This window comes from Onychostruthus taczanowskii, unplaced genomic scaffold, assembly GCF_017590055.1.
Source record: "Onychostruthus taczanowskii isolate IOZ18803 unplaced genomic scaffold, ASM1759005v1 scaffold26, whole genome shotgun sequence".
NCBI lineage: Eukaryota > Metazoa > Chordata > Aves > Passeriformes > Passeridae > Onychostruthus > Onychostruthus taczanowskii.
In genome coordinates, this window is record NW_024499906.1 from 4913354 (window position 1) to 4934075 (window position 20722).

A 20722-nucleotide genomic window follows, 5' to 3' on the forward strand; every position below is an offset into this window, starting at 1 on the left:
CTTGCAGATTAAAATGTTCCTAGGAAATCAGGTTTTTGGGGGCATAATATGGTTTCTTTTGCTGAAGAAAATGGAAAAAGGTGTGGATGAGGTGTCTCAGATACTTCAGGTGTGAAATTTACTTCTCCATCTGTTGCCATACTTTACGTTCTCCTGGCTGCCATGACTTCTTCCTTCTGGATTTTTGTTCCTTCTGTGTGTGTCCATCTTTTTCTCCCACACAGTCCCTTTCCAAAACTCTTTTCTTGCCCCATAACATCTCTGTCATCGTCACAAACTACACCATTTATGACAAATCCAGTGATTTGACATGAAGCATGACTAGCGCACACTGAAGGGAGCAAGTATTTCAATCACTCATAGTTACATAGCATTATTCATATTTATAAGTTTTATTCAATCATTTATAAGCAGTCTGAACAGCTTTAGATGGGCAGACCACAGGGTATACACAGCCAAATCATCCTTTTGTGTGAAACCACCTTTCCTTCCTTGCCTAATGACTCTTCCCTCATCCTTTATTTCCATAGAACACTTACAGCTCAGTTTTGAGATGCATCAGGCCCTTACCCCTGTCTCTACTCAGCAAGGCAAGTCAAAACCAAGCACAGATTTCCACACGATTAAAGCACATGCTTCTTTGCCTTGAACCTTGTGTCATCATCTAGGAGAAATGCAGATTCCAGGCAAGTGGCATGAGTTGCCAAAATAGACTGAAATCTCTTGGAAGGTAGTGCTTTTATTTTTCTGCAAAATACCATGCATATTTAATGTACTACATTAAAAAAAAAAAAAAAAACCAAAAAAAAAACCAAAAAACCATCCGGTTAAAAATAACAGAAGAGCTTCTGTTGAAATTCTGTCCATGCTTAAATCAATACCAAGATTTGTATTGACTTTAGGTGGAGTGAAAGCTACAGACAATGGAAGGAATGCAGAAATTCAAAGAAAATGAAACAGAAGAATAAGCTATAGGAAATACTACAAATCGCAACCACAAAGGGTTATACTGCCAAAAAAAAAAAAAAAAAGACAGGAACTACAAGAACACAAGGTAAAGTAAAAATGCAGTCTTTCATCTCTATTCTCTGCCACTGCCACATCATCCTGTATAGAAATGCTTTTGGGAACATGTGTATATGAGATAGAAAATCTCACAGATAGAAGGACAACTGAAAAAAGAATAAAGAGATCCAGCTGAGCTTTACTGGACAAATTATCAGCACAGAAACAAGCCAAGAGCACACTGACTAAATGAGCTAACAAAAGGAACTGGATGGATTGCAGAGGTTATTTTTTACTTAATTTTTTTTCTTTTTTAGAAATGCATCAAGGTAGAAAGTAATAGTGGCAACTAATGACATGAATAATTAATGTTTGTATTATAGTGGCATTCTATGGCACCAACTGAGAACTGGGCTGCACTGTAAAAACACATTATATGACTCAATCTCTTTCACAAAGAGCTTAATGATGACCTAAAAATTGCACATAAAGTAAGCTTATATTTTTGAATTAGTCAGTGGCAAATGAAAGAAAGACTGTAAGACTGGACAATTAAAGAGCAGGAAAATCCTTTTAAAAGTTGTTATTAATGTGGAGTAATTCAAAGAATACTCTGGAAAGCATGATTGTATTTTAAAAGTCTGACTGCTAAGAGAATTTTAACTGGCATGCTTTTAATATCTGTAATGAAATTGGCTTCATTTTTGGTACTATGAGAATACTAAAAATTGGAAGGATCTTTGGGAGAAAGTACTGAAGTATGGAATTTAAAGGAAATCAGATGAGACAGAGATTTTAGCAATCATCATCATATCAATGTAAATTCTATCTTTTCTAAAGCAAGAAAGCATCTTCTGAAGTGAACCTGTAAAGAGAAAAACAAAACTGATGCCAATCATTCATTTGAAGAGGGCTCAGAAAGGATTTTTAACTTTTTTTTTTTAGTTTTTTAACATTAAGAAAAATGCAGATTCTATCTGTGAAGGCATTGATAATGTTAAAACAGATTAAATCATATTGAGGGAGATCAGAGAATGAAAATGAAGAAACATGAAAGTAAGAGAATTTTATTCAGTCTATTCAGAATGTTTTTCCCTTCAGAATTATTTAAATACAATTTTTTTTTTTTTTGGATGGGAGTGTAATTCATGTCAGATACCTACCAGCTATTTGATAAAAATATTTGACGTAATCTAATATACCACTGGAGTCCTTTAGTAGAAAGGAAAGGAAAACTCAAGGTGACACTTGTGAGAGTCCAAAAAAGGGGTACATGACACACAGCCTTCTCCCCAAATCTTTGAATCTTCCTAAATGGAGAGGTCTACTGACTCAGCTCAAAGCTGAATCTAGCTTCACTTCCTGTTTCACAAGTAAGGGCCAAAGATGCTTAGCAACAGCAAAGTAGGTAAACTGCACAATCTCATAATCCATAGAATCATAGTTGGCTTTGAATGGATCTTAACGATCATCTGGTTTCAACCTCCTGCCATGGGCAGGGACACTTCCCACTAGACCAGGTTGCTCAAAGCCCCATCCAACCTGGCCTTGAACATTGCCAGGAGTGGGGCATCCACAGCTTCTCTGGGCACCCTGTGCTAGTGTCTCACCACTCTCACACTACGTTTCTTCCTGATATCAGATCTAAACTGGTCCCCTTTCAGTTCAAAGCCATTTCCCCTTGTTCATGCTCATGCTGGACATCAGGAAGAATTTTTTCACTGAAAGGGTGGTTAACCATTGGAACTGGCTGCCCAGGGCAGTGGTGAAGGTACCATCCCCAGAAGTGTTTAAGAAATGACTGAACATGGCACTTGGGACTGTGGTTTAGTTGGCATGGTGGTGTTCATTCAAAGTGGACTCAAATGATCTTGGAGGTCTTTTCCAACCTTACTGATTCTATGATTCTAGGTGAAGCAATCTGGCCAGGGGGCTCCATGATAAAAACCACCCTCCCACTGTTCCCCACAGGCACACAAGAGACTGATTCATGGACTCTGATGGGGACCTGGTTTCAGAGTCCACTAAGTCCATTACTTCTTTAGTAAAATGGACAAAAATGACCAAAGGATGGAGTGTCATAATCTGCTCAGTAACCAGCCACAGGGGACTTATTACACCGTGTGTATAACCTATGAACTTGTATACTGGGACACTTCCATCACCTTGTATGTCTCACTCTTTAGATAACAAATTAATTTTTGATTATGGAAATTTTGTTCACCTGTAGGTACCTTTTTCAGTGTTGTCAAGGGAAACTGCATTAAATAGTCTGAAAACTCAGTAAGACATAGGCAAAGTTTACAGCACATGGAGAAGAGAGTCAGAGGAGGAAATTGCTGCTTTGGTGTAGTCTAAAAAAACACCAACAGCCCAACAGGGATATCTCTAGGGCTTCCATTTTCCTTAAACATGAGGATCAATGTCTGTAAACCATAGACAGAACAAGTGGTTTGGGAGAAAACAAAACTGAGATAAGTAGAAAGTCAAGGGACAGTGTCACATGTATCTAAGATGTGGAAATAAATAGATGTCAAACCACAAAGGCAGACCTATCCAAAATCCTTAAAAACAATCCATACTTTAAGCACAAATTCAAATCTAAAAAAAAAATAAAGTAATTTAATAAAAAGAAGGAAGTGGACATTTTTCTCTCTTTATCTCTTAAACAGCTGAAGAAGCACCATACCAAGGCTAAGAGTCCCTGCAGCACTTAAATCAGGTGCTATAAATTAGTAGTGTGACAACAGTAATACACTTTATTTCACAGATTATCCTGTCACAAGTAACTTGATGAGGTAATTAATTCACGTGCTGAGCAATTGACCCAAATTTTTAGGGGTAATCTGCTCAGTAATCTCCTAAATACCTCCAGGCACAAATTTGTAGCAGGGATTTCAACGCCTGTACTTCTTTATTAGTTAGGCCATAAGATGAAATGTTCTGGTCACAGTAATCCTCGTTAATAAGAAAGTATTTTCTACTGAGACCCACCAAGACTGGGTGTGTGTATGTGTGGGAGTGTGTGGGCTCCAGGGGAGTGCACTTGAAGCCAATTTTATTTCTTTTTCACTCTCCATAACATTCATTGCTGACATTTTTATATAACTCCAAGTTCTTCCCTTATGCTACACCCGTCTGTATCGATGCTGTACACAATAAGTGGGATTAATCTGCTCTGAACAAGGCATGTGAAAAGTGGGACATCTGGTTCAGAGCTAGGCACCCTGTGAATCCTCTATGGGCAGCAGAGAAAAAATGGCATATCCAAGGGATGATTCATCTCATTGGAAGAGCACCATGAGGTCAGTTTGATGACTCATTCCATGGAGATACTTATTTTTCTCTTGTGACTGCAAAGAAAGCCCAGAATGGTCAGCTCCAAGTTGACATCTGACCTAGTTCATGAAAGAGGACTGCCACATGATATTTTTAAAATACTGTAATATTTATGTCAAATGGCCACACAGCTGCAGCATTACACTAGACTTTTGGATTCTTACTGCGTAAGAGCAGAAGTGTGTTTTTGTCACTCTGCAGAATTTAACAGTCCACACACACCTATTTTGGACATCTCTTATTTTCAAATTTTCTTCATAAAGCAACTGACATATTGTAACCAATTATGCAGGACTGTGGAACAGCAGTGGAAAAAGATGCACAAAAAACATTCCTCAGATCAATTCAAATTTCCTTGAAAAAGGGAAGCTTATTTCAGAATTTCCATGCTTAGCAATCTTAGGCATATACATGAGTAAAGGAAAAACATTATCCATCTGTTCACAGCAAGTTTGCAAGGAATTTTAATAAGACATATTAATGCTAATAATGGTCAATGATGTTTATAAAATAAACAATGGGGAACACATGGAAAGCTTGTAAAACTTTTTCTTATAAAATCCACAGTGTAACACCTTTCCCTAAGGATGCTTTTTGCTGACCTTGTCCTCCTGGGCCAGATATGTCAGAAAATTTCTTCTTACAGACTCTGCTGTTACTGTGGCACCAGGAAACTCACATTTTGAAGCCAGAAGAGCTATTTCTGTTTTTGTAAGTTCAGCATTCAGCACATTACAGGAGCAAAACAGATAGCCAAAACTGCATATTTCCACCTGAAACAACAGGGATCTCTATTTCCAAGTGACAGATGTTCTACAACAGTTGGTGACAAATGGGCTAATTTAGACTGATTTAACTAAAGTTCAGCCTGCTGACAATGGGGGACTTTTTTTAGTGCAGCTGAAGAAGGCATTTCTGAATGCTAGGGCTGGCTGTTGCACACAAAACTAGAGAGGCCCTGGTGTGAACTGAACAGCACACCATGCGTGGTGCCTGCATCTCTGTGCCTCACACTGCCTTTTAGATGCTGAGATGGAAGAAAACAATGCCTAGCAAATTACCAAGGGAATTAGCCAGTCTTTTAAATTTACTGTCTGAACATATGTCCACAGAAATCAAATGTCTTTGGCCCACAATCTTTGTTTCTAACTTCTGGCATCTAAACTCTTACATTATGACATATGCCCTATGGTGAATTTGTCTTCTGAGATGATGAGCTCTCCATCACACATGCAGGAAGCTTTAGTGGCTGCTCTGCTAAGCCAGACAAGTCCATCCAAGCTTATGCCGTCAACCCTAACTTTTAAAGGATGTCCACTGAGGGACCAGAAATAAATTATACAAAAGCCTTTAGTGCTTTTTTAAAAATGTAAAGATAGGTGTATGATTCAGAAATTACAACGTAACAACTTCACTGTCTTCTGTCTGGTAAATTATCTTGGGTTTTGTTCTCAACTGGCACATGAGAGCTGGCTCCAGGCTTCACCTTTCCGAGTATCATAATGCCTCTTCCTTGAGGAACCATGAGTAGGCATGTTAAAAACCACCAACAATTAAATCAGTTTTCTTTTTCCTTTTTTTCCTTGTTTTTTTTCTTTTTTTTCATATTCTCCTCTCTTGAAGAAAACTTCTAGGCAAGTATCCTGATCACTGTTTTATGAGGGAACCTCATTAGGGTAAGTTCATTGATTGTATTTCGGTACTAAGGAAACAGCTGCCAGCACTAGATATTTAAGACAGTTTATCTGCCCAGTTAATACTGGCAGATCAGTCCTGATGCCAGCAGCAGTACAGCATACTTTTCTACTGTGGAGGTGGCCTTTATCTGTGAATATATCCCTATAAGTTACTGGATTCTACTGCCTTTTACCTAAACACAGGCTAAAAATATTACCTAATTGTGCTCTATTCTTTAATTGACCTAGTTAACCAACTGCCACACACAGGCTATATATCCCTTCTCTCAAAAAAACCATGACCTTTTCTCAGAGCAGTGAGGCTTCTGTCTTGTCCATTCTTGAAGCGTTATGTCTACACAACAGTAGACACTGTGAATAGAGCACGTCTTCATCTATTAATAAAAAAAAACTACTGAAACTTTGCTCACCTTGAATAATAAGTTCTTAGGAATGGTCCTTGATCCTCCAAACTGCCATAGAGTATGGAATAGGATGTGAAGTAGAGCATGACTGCATTGCAACTACTTACCCCCAAACAAACAAGCAAAATGATAAAACCACTACCACCACCACCACCATCACTACAACAACACTGACAAAAATGGAGTTACTTACATTGAGTGAGGATCCCTGTTAAGGCATTTTTGAAGCTCTCCTTGGCTTGCTCCATTTCTTGCTCGTGAGCTGCCTTCTCGTTCATGAGCCGGCGGACATGGCTGTTGGCCGACTGCACCATGGAATAGAACTGGTTTGCAGAGCGACGATTCACCTCGCCTCGCTCAATCCAGGTGAGCAGCACTGTGATGGCCTCGGAAAACTTGCTATCATCTAGAACAATCATAGCACAGGTTTCAAATTGCAGGCATAAATATCCTGCTGAGAACACATTTTCTGCTCCGTGTCACATTAAAATCACCATAAATCCTGCTTGCAGTATATAATTTTGGGCAACTTTTGTGTCCTTTGTTCTATCAGATGTAAGAAGCCAATACAGCCATGTAAAACTACATAAATCTTCCTTCAAGACTTGTCTTCTCCTCATTTAATAGCTTTCTCACAACAAAAAGCAGCCTCCCCCTCTCCCTGTGGCCTGAGTCTTCACTTTTGCAATGTGTCCCTTAAGCCATTCAGCGATACGGAATGACCTTACAGCAGGAGTGAGGAGACCTCTGTGGTACTGGACTCGTTGAGGAAATGAAATGTGTCTGTGTTAATCTGCTCAGTCAAAAGCTCAGTCTTGGAACTGGGCTCAGCCATACTTCTGTCAACAGATTTCACTAACATCATGTTGTTAATTAAGGAACAATGTTGAGGCTGAACAATTCCTCCTGAAAACACAGATTAATTACAAAGAACTGCTTTGAACAGACAATGTGCCTGCATTTGTTTTGTATTATTTGTTTTGTACTATTTGTTTTATGTTTCACATTACATTTATTTTTTTTTCACATACTTATTTTTTTAAAGGATTCCAAATGAATCCAGGAAAACACCTAGACTACATCTTCATGTTTGCCATTCAGGTAATGACAGTTGTTTTTCTCTGCAGAAAGTTTGCCAAAACTGAAGGCTAGATTTTGCACACTCCCTCCCCAGGTAATCTTCTTTCCTCTGACAGTGCTCTCAGCTTCCTCAAAAGACTCTAAGCACAGCATCCATTACACTTCAGGCTTCATCAGGATTAAGAGGAAACATTTATTTTTAAGTCCCATTTAGACTGAACTGCAAGAAAATATTATTACAACAGGGTCTTCCTGTGGAACCATTTTTGTGCAATTTGACATCATTTTTTCACCAGGATTTTATTCTATAAAACTTCAATTTCCCAACAACTCATTTTAAACATCTCATCTAGTGCTTTTTGGTTATATTTCTGTACATATATTTTAGATGGTATGCACACCTTTCTGTAAGAGGAGGTATATATATGGTCATGGCAGGAAGATGTAGTGTAGTCATAACCAACAGACACTTAAAACAAGAACTGGAAAATACTAAACCCAGCCAACTGTGTTACAGGATACAGAAATATGTGACACAGTTAGTCAGACTCTGCTTTCTATGTACAAAGAATAATTAAATACTAATTGTCAAATGATGATTTTGCTTTTATTCTGCATCAGTAATCACTTTCTTAAAGGCATTTCTTTTAGAGTAGTCTAAAATACAGAGAGGACTAGTGACATGCTCTGTGCCCACAGCCTCTGAAGAAGAGATTTCTACATTGCCTGATCTTTAACATCTTATTAACTGAAACATGCTTTCAGCTACAGCAATAAGATTTGCTCTCCACAGCTGAATAGGCATGTTCACCCAAGATCCCTCAAGAAAAAAGCACAGAATCACACATAACACATTCCCTGTGTACAATGGTGCATCTATTGTAAAACATTAACACGTGATTCACTAGCACCATTCATTAATTTTCACTGGGCAGGAAGAGTCAGATGGGCATCCTTTCATTACATATTGTCCCCTTGGATTAGACTCCACTTCTGAGCTTTGCTGGGTACATATGCAGCAGGAATGTACTCAGTGCCTCTGACGAGTGAGGTTGGCTGAATATAGACCCAAAGAAATGCCAAATGTGAACAAGACTCATGCAAAGCCTCTTCACTGCAAGAAAACACAAGGATAAGGCTCTCCAAAAGAGTTGGGCAAAATCTTCAGCCTGCTGAGTTGCATGGGAACTGGATGTCAAAGATGCAATACAGCCAAGAACTTATCCCTGAAACACAATGTTCATTATGATTACTCTAGTGAATAAGAATAAACTGTAATGGTTTCTGGCAATATTAACATGTATCCATGCATGAGGAAAATCAGCAGCACAGAAATATCCTCCCTTTTCCTTGTTTTAGTCTCTCCCCAGCACTCATTTATGTGTTGTTTTGCTATAGAGCATCTGTGAAAAAAAACCACTCTCCCCTCATTTTGTTTTTATCAGGCACAGTGGGTGTCTGTAAGGGATGTTCGTAAACATATCATCCTTCTGCCACATAGATTCTACCCATTTAAACGGACATGCTGGAAACCTGTTTTCATCATACTGTACTTCCAGGAAGCTGCAGAGGTCTGTGGAACTGTTATAGTTAATTCACAGCTCTGCTCACAGAGCAGGAAAAAATCCTTTCATTGGTAAACATCAGCATCTTCATTGATTACATAATTAGAAGTTACATTCAAAAATGCTAGAGGGTAATATATGCACAACAGGAGCACATTAGTTAATAAAATCTTTTCTCTACAGTTTTAAAATTTATGTCACCTTAATTTCTAGCTTTTATATTCTTGAGCTCACTCACTGACTGGTATAAGGTAACTCACCGTGAATCTATTTCTTTCATCCAGAATACTTTCTTAGGAATGAGAGATTGCCTTAGATAATCAGATTTTTATATGAGATTGCTCATTTCTTTTTTAGTTAGTAGGTAAATAGTAGAAGAAATGCAGCAATGGAATCTAATTTAAACAGAGCGTGAACTGCCTTATGATTGCAGCCGTTTATTTAAAAAAAATAAAACAAAACTCCTAATTCTGTTCAAAATTATTCCCTCGTGGTAGGATGCACATAATTATACACTGTTTAAAAACACACTCTTCAAATAAATTCCTTTATATAAGACATGTTCCCATATGTAATTGTTCTTTTAAAATAAGCATGTGGCAAATTATTTCTTACTCTTAGAGCTTTTTCCTCCTCTAAGTCACAGCATATTCTAAGCCAATAAGGTATCAGTCTGTTTTTGTTTGTTTAACAGTGAGGTGAACTGTGCCCCCCAGAAGTGCCTGCTGCCCTCAAGCAGCTGCAAAGGGAGCCTGGGCTGGCCTGCTCCTGTGTCAACATCCCTGCAACAGGAACACATTTGTTTGGAGTAACCCCAACATTCCAGAAGGGCACCTGCTGCAAGCACCTGCACCCCTGCGTGTCCCCGTAAAGGACAGCTCTAACACAAGCTCTGACAACGTCGTGTCATTTGAAGATTGCCCATCCATCCAGGATGGCTTGCTGGATCTCTGTCGATAGAGATTTCCAGGTGCTGCCAGACTCAATCACAGGGCACTAGAGATAAGATATTTCAAATTCCTCTTTTATCAACTACAGATATTTGACATTTAAATCCTAGCTCACAACTTAGATGAAATGAAATATAAAGAAAAGAAAATATGTCCCTAGAGCGGCCCAGCAAATTGTAACAGGAATATTTCTATGAAAAAAGGGAATAATTGTTGACAAATATTTTGCATTTTTCTGCTTGTAATTTGACCACCTCTAAACCACAACCAGAATAAACATTTAATTGAAAAAGCTGCGACAACAACTGCTACAGAATGGTATCCTGGGAAAAGGTGTTGGAAACAGAGGTTTTACTTTCAGCTCATGGAATTTCCCTGGTGTAGCACAGGGTAGAATTCAGCTCAGAGTACCGTCAAATGTGACTATTTATCTCTCAGTGTTAAGCACCTCCATCAGGTGCTTTCACAACTTGGGTGATGGTGTTTAAGGTCTTAGCCATTAGAAAGGATACAGACTAACCCATCACTCTGAAGCCAGGCATTCAAACACTCTTATTTCTATAATTTTTTTACATTTATAGATATATTGCAAATATAGCTAACTTGATATTTCTGTGTTTCAAGAGTGAAACTGCATGCTGGATTTCTAACTAGAACAAGGTCAAACACTGGGCTACTGATTTAGCCTTGTTATTATCTTTTCAACCCTGGTCTTTCTAAATGTTTGACAAGAATCTGAGAAATTTCACACAACACCTGGAGCCTCTCTAAATCACAGCAAACCTTCTACATTGTCCTATGGGCTATGGTGTTGTCCAGAGTCACCATACATTGTCTCTTTTCCCAAAATTTGCTCCCCTATGCAACCTCCCAGGCTTGCAAGGACATGCTGAAAATACAGAGCTGTTGGTCTTTACACCAGTGACTACACTTAGAAAAGTCCTGTGCTGTTTGCTTATGTTTTGGGAAGCATTAATGATCTCATTGTTCTTAGCCCCTCTATAAGATGGGTAGGGGCAGGTACACCTTTATGCCAAGTTCTTACCTGACCAGCAGAAACCCAATTAACAAACCCCTGAAGGTGTTCTTGAGAGTACTGAGCAAGAACCTGCTGCAGGGCAGGCAGAGGAAGGACAAAAGTGGTGAGATATGTCTGTCCTTTTTTGCCTCTAATTAACAGACCTCCTCTGTCAGCTGTAGCAGTGCCATGGGAAGATGCGCTCCCTGCCTCATCCCACGCTCAGCACTACCCCTTTGCTCATGGTTACACCATCCTCAGTCTGCCTGGAGCTGCTCAACTGCTCAGACTCCAGTTCCAGTTTGTAAAACTGGGCCCAGTTCAAACAGGAAGGTGGCACAGCTCAGTTCAGAATGCAAACTTCTTCGTTACGTATAACTGCAGCCAGGGGAGGAGGTACGGCCAAGGTTACTCTTGATCTGACTTCTGACTTGATAATTTATTAAACTATAACTAAGATTTTAAATTGGAAAGACTGAATTCAACACAAAAAAGAATAAACTTTAGGAGGTGACTGCTGTGGTTGAATCAGGTCAGAGAAAAGATTCACTAACCTCTCTCATCAGCAGGCTCAGCCCAGCTCCCCGATGCATCAGGAACAATTTTCTTCCCAGCACACACCACTTCTGGTGCCAAAATGACAACCTATTTTTCTCTTGGCTTAAGAGCTTCTTCTGTACAGAGTGCCTGCCAGTGACCTAGAAACACAACTCTTCAGTCTACTACCCTCACCTTCTTTTTTTTCCTGCTCAAATCCCTTATATAATTGTGCCATGCATCACACACATCAGTCTAGTACTTTTGGGATTAATAACATTTTTAACCCAGTGGCATTGCATAACAAGTAAGAATCAAGAAATACAAATTCTTACTGCCAAAGGGTTCTTTTAAAGAATGATTAATATCCACCTTACTATTTTTTAAATAGCCTTAACTGCATAATATAACCAAGAAACTTTTCCAGTTATGTAACAAATCTCAAAATGACACTAGATTTGATAAAAATACACTCATATGTTCTCTAAAAGGTATATTAAAAAGTAGTCTCTCCCCCCTACATAATCAAACTCTTTCTTTCAAATTAAATCACACAAGATTCTTCCTGGGGTGGGTGTTTCATGTTAGACACAGAAATCCATTATCTTCTCCTGCTAATGCCATTATTTTCAATGAAAAGTAATTATGAAGTATTGAGTTTCCTCCCTATTTCTCAAAATCACACCAAAAACTTTCAGATCAGAGAGCTGCCATTTCCCAGCTCTTAGTAATTAACTTGAGTCATTTTGCAGTGTGGTACATTTAATCCAGTGGGTTTGTATTAAAACCTCAAAATCTGAATTGATAATACAGCTGAGGTGAGGGAGGATGCTTTTAGTGATGCACTAAGCAGTGAGTGTACCTCCTGTAGGCTTTGGGAGGGACGTGCCCAGGGAGTTTGGTTACCAGGCTGCTGATAGCTGAACACACCTTATGCTCTTCTGCCAGCAGACAAAAGTGCCCTCGCACCGTGCCTGCTCACAGCCCCTGTGCGAGGCTCTGGGAGCCAGATGTATTGTGCCACAGCAGATGTCAGCAGCATATGGAAGAAGGAAGGAGAAAATGATAATCTAAAACCAGGAAGGGTGAGCGAACAGATTTGATGCTAAAGCATCGAAACACGTCTGTTTCAGGGCTCTGTCCTGATATACCACTAATAAAAAAAAAAATTGTGCTAAAAAAAAAGTCGGAGTCTCAGCATTTAAACCTGGCATTCACTGAATTTGTTCATAGGATCTCACTTTGCACCCCCTGTCTGACGTAGCTCTGCACTGAATTTGATCCCTTCTGAGTGAGAATTGCCTCTCTGCATAACTGCACTGTCTCTCCAGTGCTCCACCAGTCTGGCTTCCAAGTGCATGGTGATATTGAAAGCAGTGTATTTTTCTTCTCAGTGAAATATCCTGTCTCCCAAGCAATTAAATGTTGTTTATATTTCAAATGATGTGCAAGAGTTGAGATTGTCAGGCTTGATGTTACCTGAGTCTTGTGCAAGGCACATCCCTCATTCTACTGTAACTGCCATCTATTTATTTAAATTTCCAATCTGTGCTCTCTTAAGGGGATAATACAGTGTCTGGCAAAGAAGCAGCTTCTCAATTTTTAAATTATATTTCTTAAAATGAAAAACTGTATGAATAACTTGCCTGTGCTCATAAAGAAACACAATATTAAAAAGGGAGGTAAATTCCAGGGTATTGTATTTAACTCTCAGATATTTATGTTTGCTCAAAATATTTAAAAAAAACAGATATGCAGATATAAAGACATGCCTTTGTTAAGTGATAGAACTATTTAGTTACCCACAGCAAGTAAGACATATGTAGCATTTTAAAGGATCTTATTTGCAAGAAGTGATTTCTGAAGATGATACCATTAGGTACAGATATGCTTGAATTAAGAAAACCATAATGTTTGAAATCCTGCTTTGAAACACAAATGTCATAAGCACAGACTAAAATGTTTTGTTCCAATGCACCTGACAGAGCAGCCTTCCACTTAAAAGGTTCAGCCTATCTCCAGTTGTGTGTTGTTCTGGGCATCACATGACTTAACTGTTTATAACGCAGCCAGGAAAACAGATGTCAGAGCATGCAAATTTGAACCTAAATATCTACCGACACATTCCACTGTGCAGTAATAACACATCTGATTTAACACTGAGGAATTAAAATCTAAAAGACACACACAAATGCTGCAATGAACCAGAAGAAATGAAAGTCACTTTTTTCTAGTGTAATTGCAGAAGACACAATATTCTGCTGGTTTTGTCAAAACAAGAACTCAAGGTCTATTTTCAAAGGCTGTTTAAGGAGGTAAATAACATTCACACTTCATTGTGAACGACCTTGGATTCCCAGAGTTCACATCTGTGAATTTACTGAGGTATTTTTTTCAAGGAAACACAAATAAGAAGGATCTCATACTCTTCATGTTACTCATCTCGTTGGAATGCTGGAGCTCATTTCATTTTGATAATCGAGGCTCAGGCTAATGACACAAATGGTGCAGGAAAAAAATGTTCATGCTGCCAACAAGGAGAGAGTTAAGAAGGACTTCATTTGCAGGAGTAATGAAGATCTTAATAAATAAAAAAAGAAGGGAAAAGGCAAAAGGGAAAGGAAGGCAACAGAAACAAACACTGTTTGCTACACACTGAATTGCAAAGTGGTGAAAATTTGCAATGGTCCATAGTTTGATGGGTTTATTTAATTTCTGCAAAAATTCAGTGTTCAAACCAAGTTCTTTGCAGATATGAAGGGATTCAGGGTAGTCTACAGGAGAGTATATTATAAATCCTCATGTATATGAGGCCTCAGATGCAGTGGATTCCCAGCCCCAGTCACCAGGCACTGAAGAACTGGTTCCTTTGTTCTGCGAAGCTCCACACCAGTATAGACTACCTGGCTGAAAATTTACAATGAAATTCTGTTTCCAACTGGCACAAAAGTTCCTCTGTACTCTCTCACCCGCAGTCACTGCTGTACCAGGTATTTTCAGCACACCAGAGGAAGAGGAATATGCTGACAACACTGGGGCAAGAGTTTCCAGCCAAGTCTGTTACACAAAACGAATGATTTCTTAGTTTATGCTGCAGTTTGCAGCAAGTGAAAAGAAGATATTGTCACCTCTGTTACAGACTCAGTAAATATCTAGACCACATTAGGGGAGTGGCTGATAAGCCTACTTCATCTCTGCTCACCATAAGATTTCCTTGCTGTCAGGAATTTCCAAGGTTATTTCATCAACAAAAAGTTGCTTGGATTTCAGACCAAGTTATCTACACCTGTGGTTGCAAAGCAGTATATTGGGTTGAGATATTCTTAGTTATTTTGGCTTGCTTTTTAGCTAGTGAACTTCTGGAGGCACTGCAGGAGCTGAAACCCGCATGTGGGGTACCTGCAGCTTTGTCTCATGAGCTGGCAGCAGAGCTCAGGAGTCTTCTGAAGTGGGCACCACAGCAAGGTCATGACCTTCCTTAAGAAAACAACTGCAGAGCATCTGCTGAAGAAACAATCTTTCAAGTTAAATCCTGACAAGTGCAGATATATTGTGATCTTTCTTTACTTTAGAATGAATTCTCCAGGCTCTGCGGCAGCCCAAGTGCAGTGATAATAGAGACCTGAGATTTTAGATTTTAACTCCAAGTCTTACATATCTCGGTGAGTGTGTGTATATGTGTATGTATATATATATATATATACACTGCTACTTTCATCTGAAGTCCACATTTAAATTGTCAATGTATGATGATGGTTGGACTCAATCTTATAGGTCTTTTCCAACCTTAATGATTGTATGAGTCTATTACATGAACTGCCCCTTGCCAGAGTTGAAGAATGTTCTTTATTGTTGCTTTACTTCTTTTTTTAGGCTGTCACAAAGAGCTCATGTGGTGATTCCGTGTTGCCCAAGGGAGCCCATCTTGTTCAATGCCACTATTTTACAGACACTGGCTGTGATGCCATAGGAAAGGTAAAGCAGACCAGTGTAACTACTGAAGCCCACTCTGCTTTCTTTACTACCTAAAACAGGGCACAGCTCATGCTCACTGAAAGAGAGGGGTCTTTTCTGTATTCTCTATCCAGGGCTAGTGTCTTAAATCTCCCAACAATCACAGCAAGGCAACTGTTAATTAGCAGAACTTTTAAAATTTCAATATATTCTTTTGCTGGATTTTAATGATTTTCAATTAATAAAAAATAAACTTACCTTTTTTTTATTTAAGTGACGTACATTGCTGAAAGTTTATTTCTGGAGAAACAGTTATGCACATAGTATTGGTCTATATTGCACTAATTTTTTTTTTTATATTCAACTTGAGCATATATGTCAAGTTCTGGTTAAATTTCCCTTAGGAGAACCAAAAATATAAATGCTTGGAGTAGATTTTAATTAAGTATGGAAACTTCCCATAATGAAAAGAAAAATCCTTCTAAATATAGTCATCTTAAACATCTTGCAAAAACCCACATTCAGTTGCCCCAAGAAATCACTAGCCACATGGAAGAAATTGTCCAGACGTCTTGCATTTTCTACTTTAGTTCAGGAAACCTCTAGGCCTTACTACATAAAGAAAAACTTCCCTACAAAAGATTAACTCCTAAAATATTCAACTAAAATCAGATGGATCTAAAACTGGATTAGAAGCTAGGTATGAATTAAAATTTCTTGTATTAGGGCCTCTTTTCTCCTGGTCTATAAACCCATCTGGGTTATTTCACCAATCTATCAAATAGACTGATGAATTATTTTATGGAGATGTGCCTCTGGTGAGGATGAGAGACAGCCAAACTAGTAACTGACAGAGGTAATAGCAACAACTAGCAGCGACCAATGCAGTACTCAGAGAGACAGCAGGGTGCATCTCTGCTCCACGCTCCAAGGATGAAACATTTTGCACTGTCCTTCTTCAGCTCCCCAAACATACTTCATGGTTAGAAGAGAGACCAGTGTGATGACAGCTAGACAGTCTAAGCCTAATCTCGATAATTCTGAAACAGTGGCAAGAATCACAGCTTCTTGTGACCTGGCACACAGTTAAGCAATGTGCTTGGCCATCATGGGGGAAAGAATGTCAAACACAACTGCTAAACACTTGATGAAAATAAATACAACTCTAAGAGGTATGAAGAGTTGTTTGCTAGATATTTCTTTTAAATTTTGTTACCATAAATAACTTTATTTCTTTGTTTCTTACTGTTTATGTTAGCTATTAAAATAAAATGAATCCTCAAAGTGCACCCTTGAAAAATATTAACTCAGTAAATGTACCTAGAAAAAAACAAACAAGGAAGCAAACACATACCAAAACATGACACTATCCTGCACAAGTAATACTAACCCTAAAGAGGGAGTCAAAGAAGGGATGGTGTGTGTCAGAGATAAGTTGTGTCAGCTCATGAGTGCAATTTGAATGCCAGGGACATTCAAGTGCATGTGATAGAGTAACCTACATGTCAAGGATTAAAGTAATTTGAAGAATAAGGCCTTTCATGTGAAGAAGGATGCTTGCAACAGGTTGTCTTACTCTGAGAGTATTTCCAAGATACATGATTACAGCAACTTAACAGGAAAAAACTCCCCATCTGTAGCATTCTGAAGGCTGTGTTTTAGCTGTTAAAGCACAGGTAGATAGACAGATGTCATGCATTTCCAGCAGGTAGGTGAGTGTCATTACCATTGGCATATAAATGGCAAAGAAACCCATTTCAGTGGGGGAAAGCTAACAGGGCAAGTAATGAAACACATCCGACACTGCTCTGGCCTCTGCATGGCTCCTGCTTTTAAGGAATAATAAGCTGAGAAGTAGCAAATGCTGCTTACCTTTCAATTTTTCAGCCAGCAAAGCAGCTTCATGTTCAGAATAATGCATTATTGCTGGAGGTGAAGGAGGGCGCAGTCTGTCCTCTTCCATTTTACGTCTGTGGCGTTCTTCTCTGGCCAGCATTCTTTGTTTGCATTCCCATTCATAAAAGTCATCTCTTGCCTGAGCAAAATCAACATGAAGGCGACCTGAATCCTTTTTGTCTGTGCTAGATCCTAATCTCATGCGGTAACCTGAAATCAACAAGTAGAACTAACGGTTGCAGGATTTATTTGCTTAAATTTCTCTTCATTTTTTTCCCCCTTTTCAAGTGCAGCCAGGTAAAAATGTAAATTAACAGATTCCCACATATCTATGCAATATCTATCAATCACCATGTTTTCACAAGAAGATAAACATCCATCCACTCATTTTTCTTCACCATTTCCTGTACCACCTATCACCATAGTACATGAACTGAAAAGTCAACCCTAAGGTATAGAACCTACATTTATGTTTAGAAATCTCTCAAAATACATCATTTTTCCACATGATGCTTCCAACTTTTAAAAGCAGAGAAGTCAGATAAACAAAAACAGATTATTTAAAATAGATCTGTTTTAGTCTGAATGGAGAATCCTTCTTCCACTGATCCTGTTGAGATCATGTTCAGTCTAGTGTTTTTCTCCACCCTGCCAATGGAATTGGAAATATGGGGAAAGGCTGAATTTTCGAAAAGTCATGACTATAGCTGAACGTGGAAATTGTGCTACATAAACTCCTATGCCACAAAGAGGAAGGTTCAATAACTACAGTGATGCTAGATCTCAAATTTTGAGACTTTACAATTGCAACACTATTTTCAAATTCCCCAGTGAAAATAATCTAGCAGCAAATATAAATCACCTACAAATTAATTGAGTTCATCATTCCTTAAAGTAATTTCTAAAGGGACAGATTTATTAGGCATTTGCAAGACTCCTTTCAGAACAAATAATGAAACCTGTTGTGCCTTATCTTTAGGGATATTCTGCATATTCATAATTTGGCCAATGTATCACATTCTAAAGTTAGCATACTGCAAGGCTTTAACTTAAGGGCTACACAAGCAGCACAAAAGGGTCCTGCTCTGAACTAAAACTGTTGACTACTGTCAGAGGTCAAAAACATCATGCCACTTCTACAGGCTCCTCCTATAAGAGGAGCTTTTTGTGGCCATATTTGGGTACCTGTCTTTTTTCCAAGTTTTATTTCTAAGGCACAAATATATACACAGAGCAGTTCATCTAACTTTTAAAATGCCAACTCAGAGAAAGTGTGAGAAAATACTATGTAGAAGGCTTCAAACAGAACCTTCAAATGTGGGTAAAATTAATCAGTCTACACAGGATAGCTCTAATTTCTCCATACCAACACACAACAGCTCAGCAGAGATTTCTCAAATGATGGGATGCTGAAGAGATGAATTCTGTGCTGAGCTGGCACACAGGAAGCTCTTCAGAAATGCACACTACTGCAACCACTGCATAATAACTCCTGACATTTCTATTCAAAATGTCAGGAAAAATGGTGTTTGCTGCTTTTGATCTGCAATCCAAGAGAACCTACCTTCCAATCTTGTGGTTTGCCTGTGTTTTAAGAGCTTTAGCACCTCACCACCACAGTTAAAACTCAGTTCTGAGCTCCCTCCAGGAATAGCAAAGCTGAGAATTATGTAGTAGATTAAGCACATCCTCGCAGAATTGTGTATCTGTTTTACTGCTGGAAGGACATCCTGCTGTATGAATACAAGGGATTGTCTGTACTACAGCACACATGAGACAATAGCTTCAAAGACATTAAATATCCATATATGCAGTAATCCTTCAAATAAAAAATAATCTGGGTGCCTTTTGATTTGATATTTTCCTTTCAAACACCTTGTGGAGTTCAGCTAAGGAGTCTGCAGGTGAGGAAAAGAGATGACTTTCATTGTCCAGCAAAGAGTGCAAACCCAGATGAAAAACTTGAGCTAAGTGCTAAGAAGTCCTTCAAAACCAAAAGGCATAAAGAACTGCCTCACCAAGGAATAGTTTTGATAGGTTCCTACCAATGGAACCTATCAAATCTGGTCGGCAGATTCATGAGCTTGGAGTGAAGTAAAACCAGATATTGTAGGAGTGGCAAAGGAGGGGGCTGTTTATTATTTTAAATTCCTCTTGGCTTTGCTTTCTCTAGCTTAGAGAAGAAAACACCAGTCTTTCCCCCCAAAAGGTTTTTTGTGGCCATATATGTAGCTCTAGTCCCAAGGCATTGAAGGGAAGAGTTACAGATACACCCTATTCAGTGCGACATAATAGAAGAAGAGTGTGGGTGACCTTTCAGAACTGGGCTCTGAACTAATGAGGGTGTAATTATATGGTTTTATCCACAGAGGTGTAGGCACAAAGGAGTCAGCCAAAAGGGGTCAGTGGTGCAGCTACCCTGATAACTGTGACAAATGTTAGCCCCCTGCTCCCCGCCAGTTTGGCGTGCCAGCTGCATTCCTCACACAGTGTTTGCTCTGTGCCAGAACAGCATTATCAGCAATGCAAAGGACACTGCCAAGGTGCCAGGTCTCGTGAACCTAAAATTAGATCTCCCAGGTGGGCTGCACTTTCCAGGAAGACTCAATCTCTCTTCCTCTCCCCCCGCCATCTTTCGTCTCCATTGGCGGGAGCACAATAGTTATGGGCAGAGACAGAAATACAGCACTGCAGGAGGCAACGCTCTTGTGGACTTCAAGGCCCCTCACATAGGGAGAATAAAGAGCTAATGAAAAGGACTATGCATCTATAGGTTCTGTGTGCACTGGCAAAGCTGAGTTGTATTGAAGTGGCCCTCATTTTTGAAGTAAATGGGAAAAAAACTTGAACAGTGTACATTGCGGTAGCACTGGACAAATGGTTCCCTTTGGGAAACCAAATTAACAGATTTTGGAAATTTACTATGAATCACACTAAAAAATCGTGACTGCTTGTTTAACTCTAAAGACTGAAGGGGGACAGCCAGCCAAGTGATTACCACCAGCCCAGAAACTTAGAATAACCTAGCTAAGAAGGGACCTTGGGTATCACCTAGTCCAAAGCAGGGTTAGCTTCAAAGTCAGATCAGAATGGTCACAGTTTGGCATCTTTCCCTTAACAAAAACAACAAATGCCTTGAGGATGGTTTCTTGCACCTTCATGGGCTTTGCAGACACTACAGAACCAATGACCTGGCCAGTGAAGAACAGTCTCCTTGATGGTTTGATAACCAGAAGGACTCTGCATGCACAACTGGCAGGTTGTTTTGTACATGAGA

At 39.1% G+C, this 20722-nt stretch overlaps 1 protein-coding gene across 1 annotated transcript in view; it reads right to left on the bottom strand.

Annotated features, from left to right (window-relative positions):
* ENOX1 (ecto-NOX disulfide-thiol exchanger 1) overlaps positions 1-20722 on the bottom strand; it is a 352320-nt gene that overhangs the window by 73385 nt on the left and 258213 nt on the right. Inside the window, exons 8-9 of the mRNA XM_041407302.1 lie at positions 17422-17655; positions 6639-6851 (exon numbers count right to left, since the gene is read on the bottom strand). Coding sequence (XP_041263236.1) covers positions 6639-6851; positions 17422-17655 — 447 coding nt within the window. The remainder of the gene's footprint in view (positions 1-6638; positions 6852-17421; positions 17656-20722) is intronic.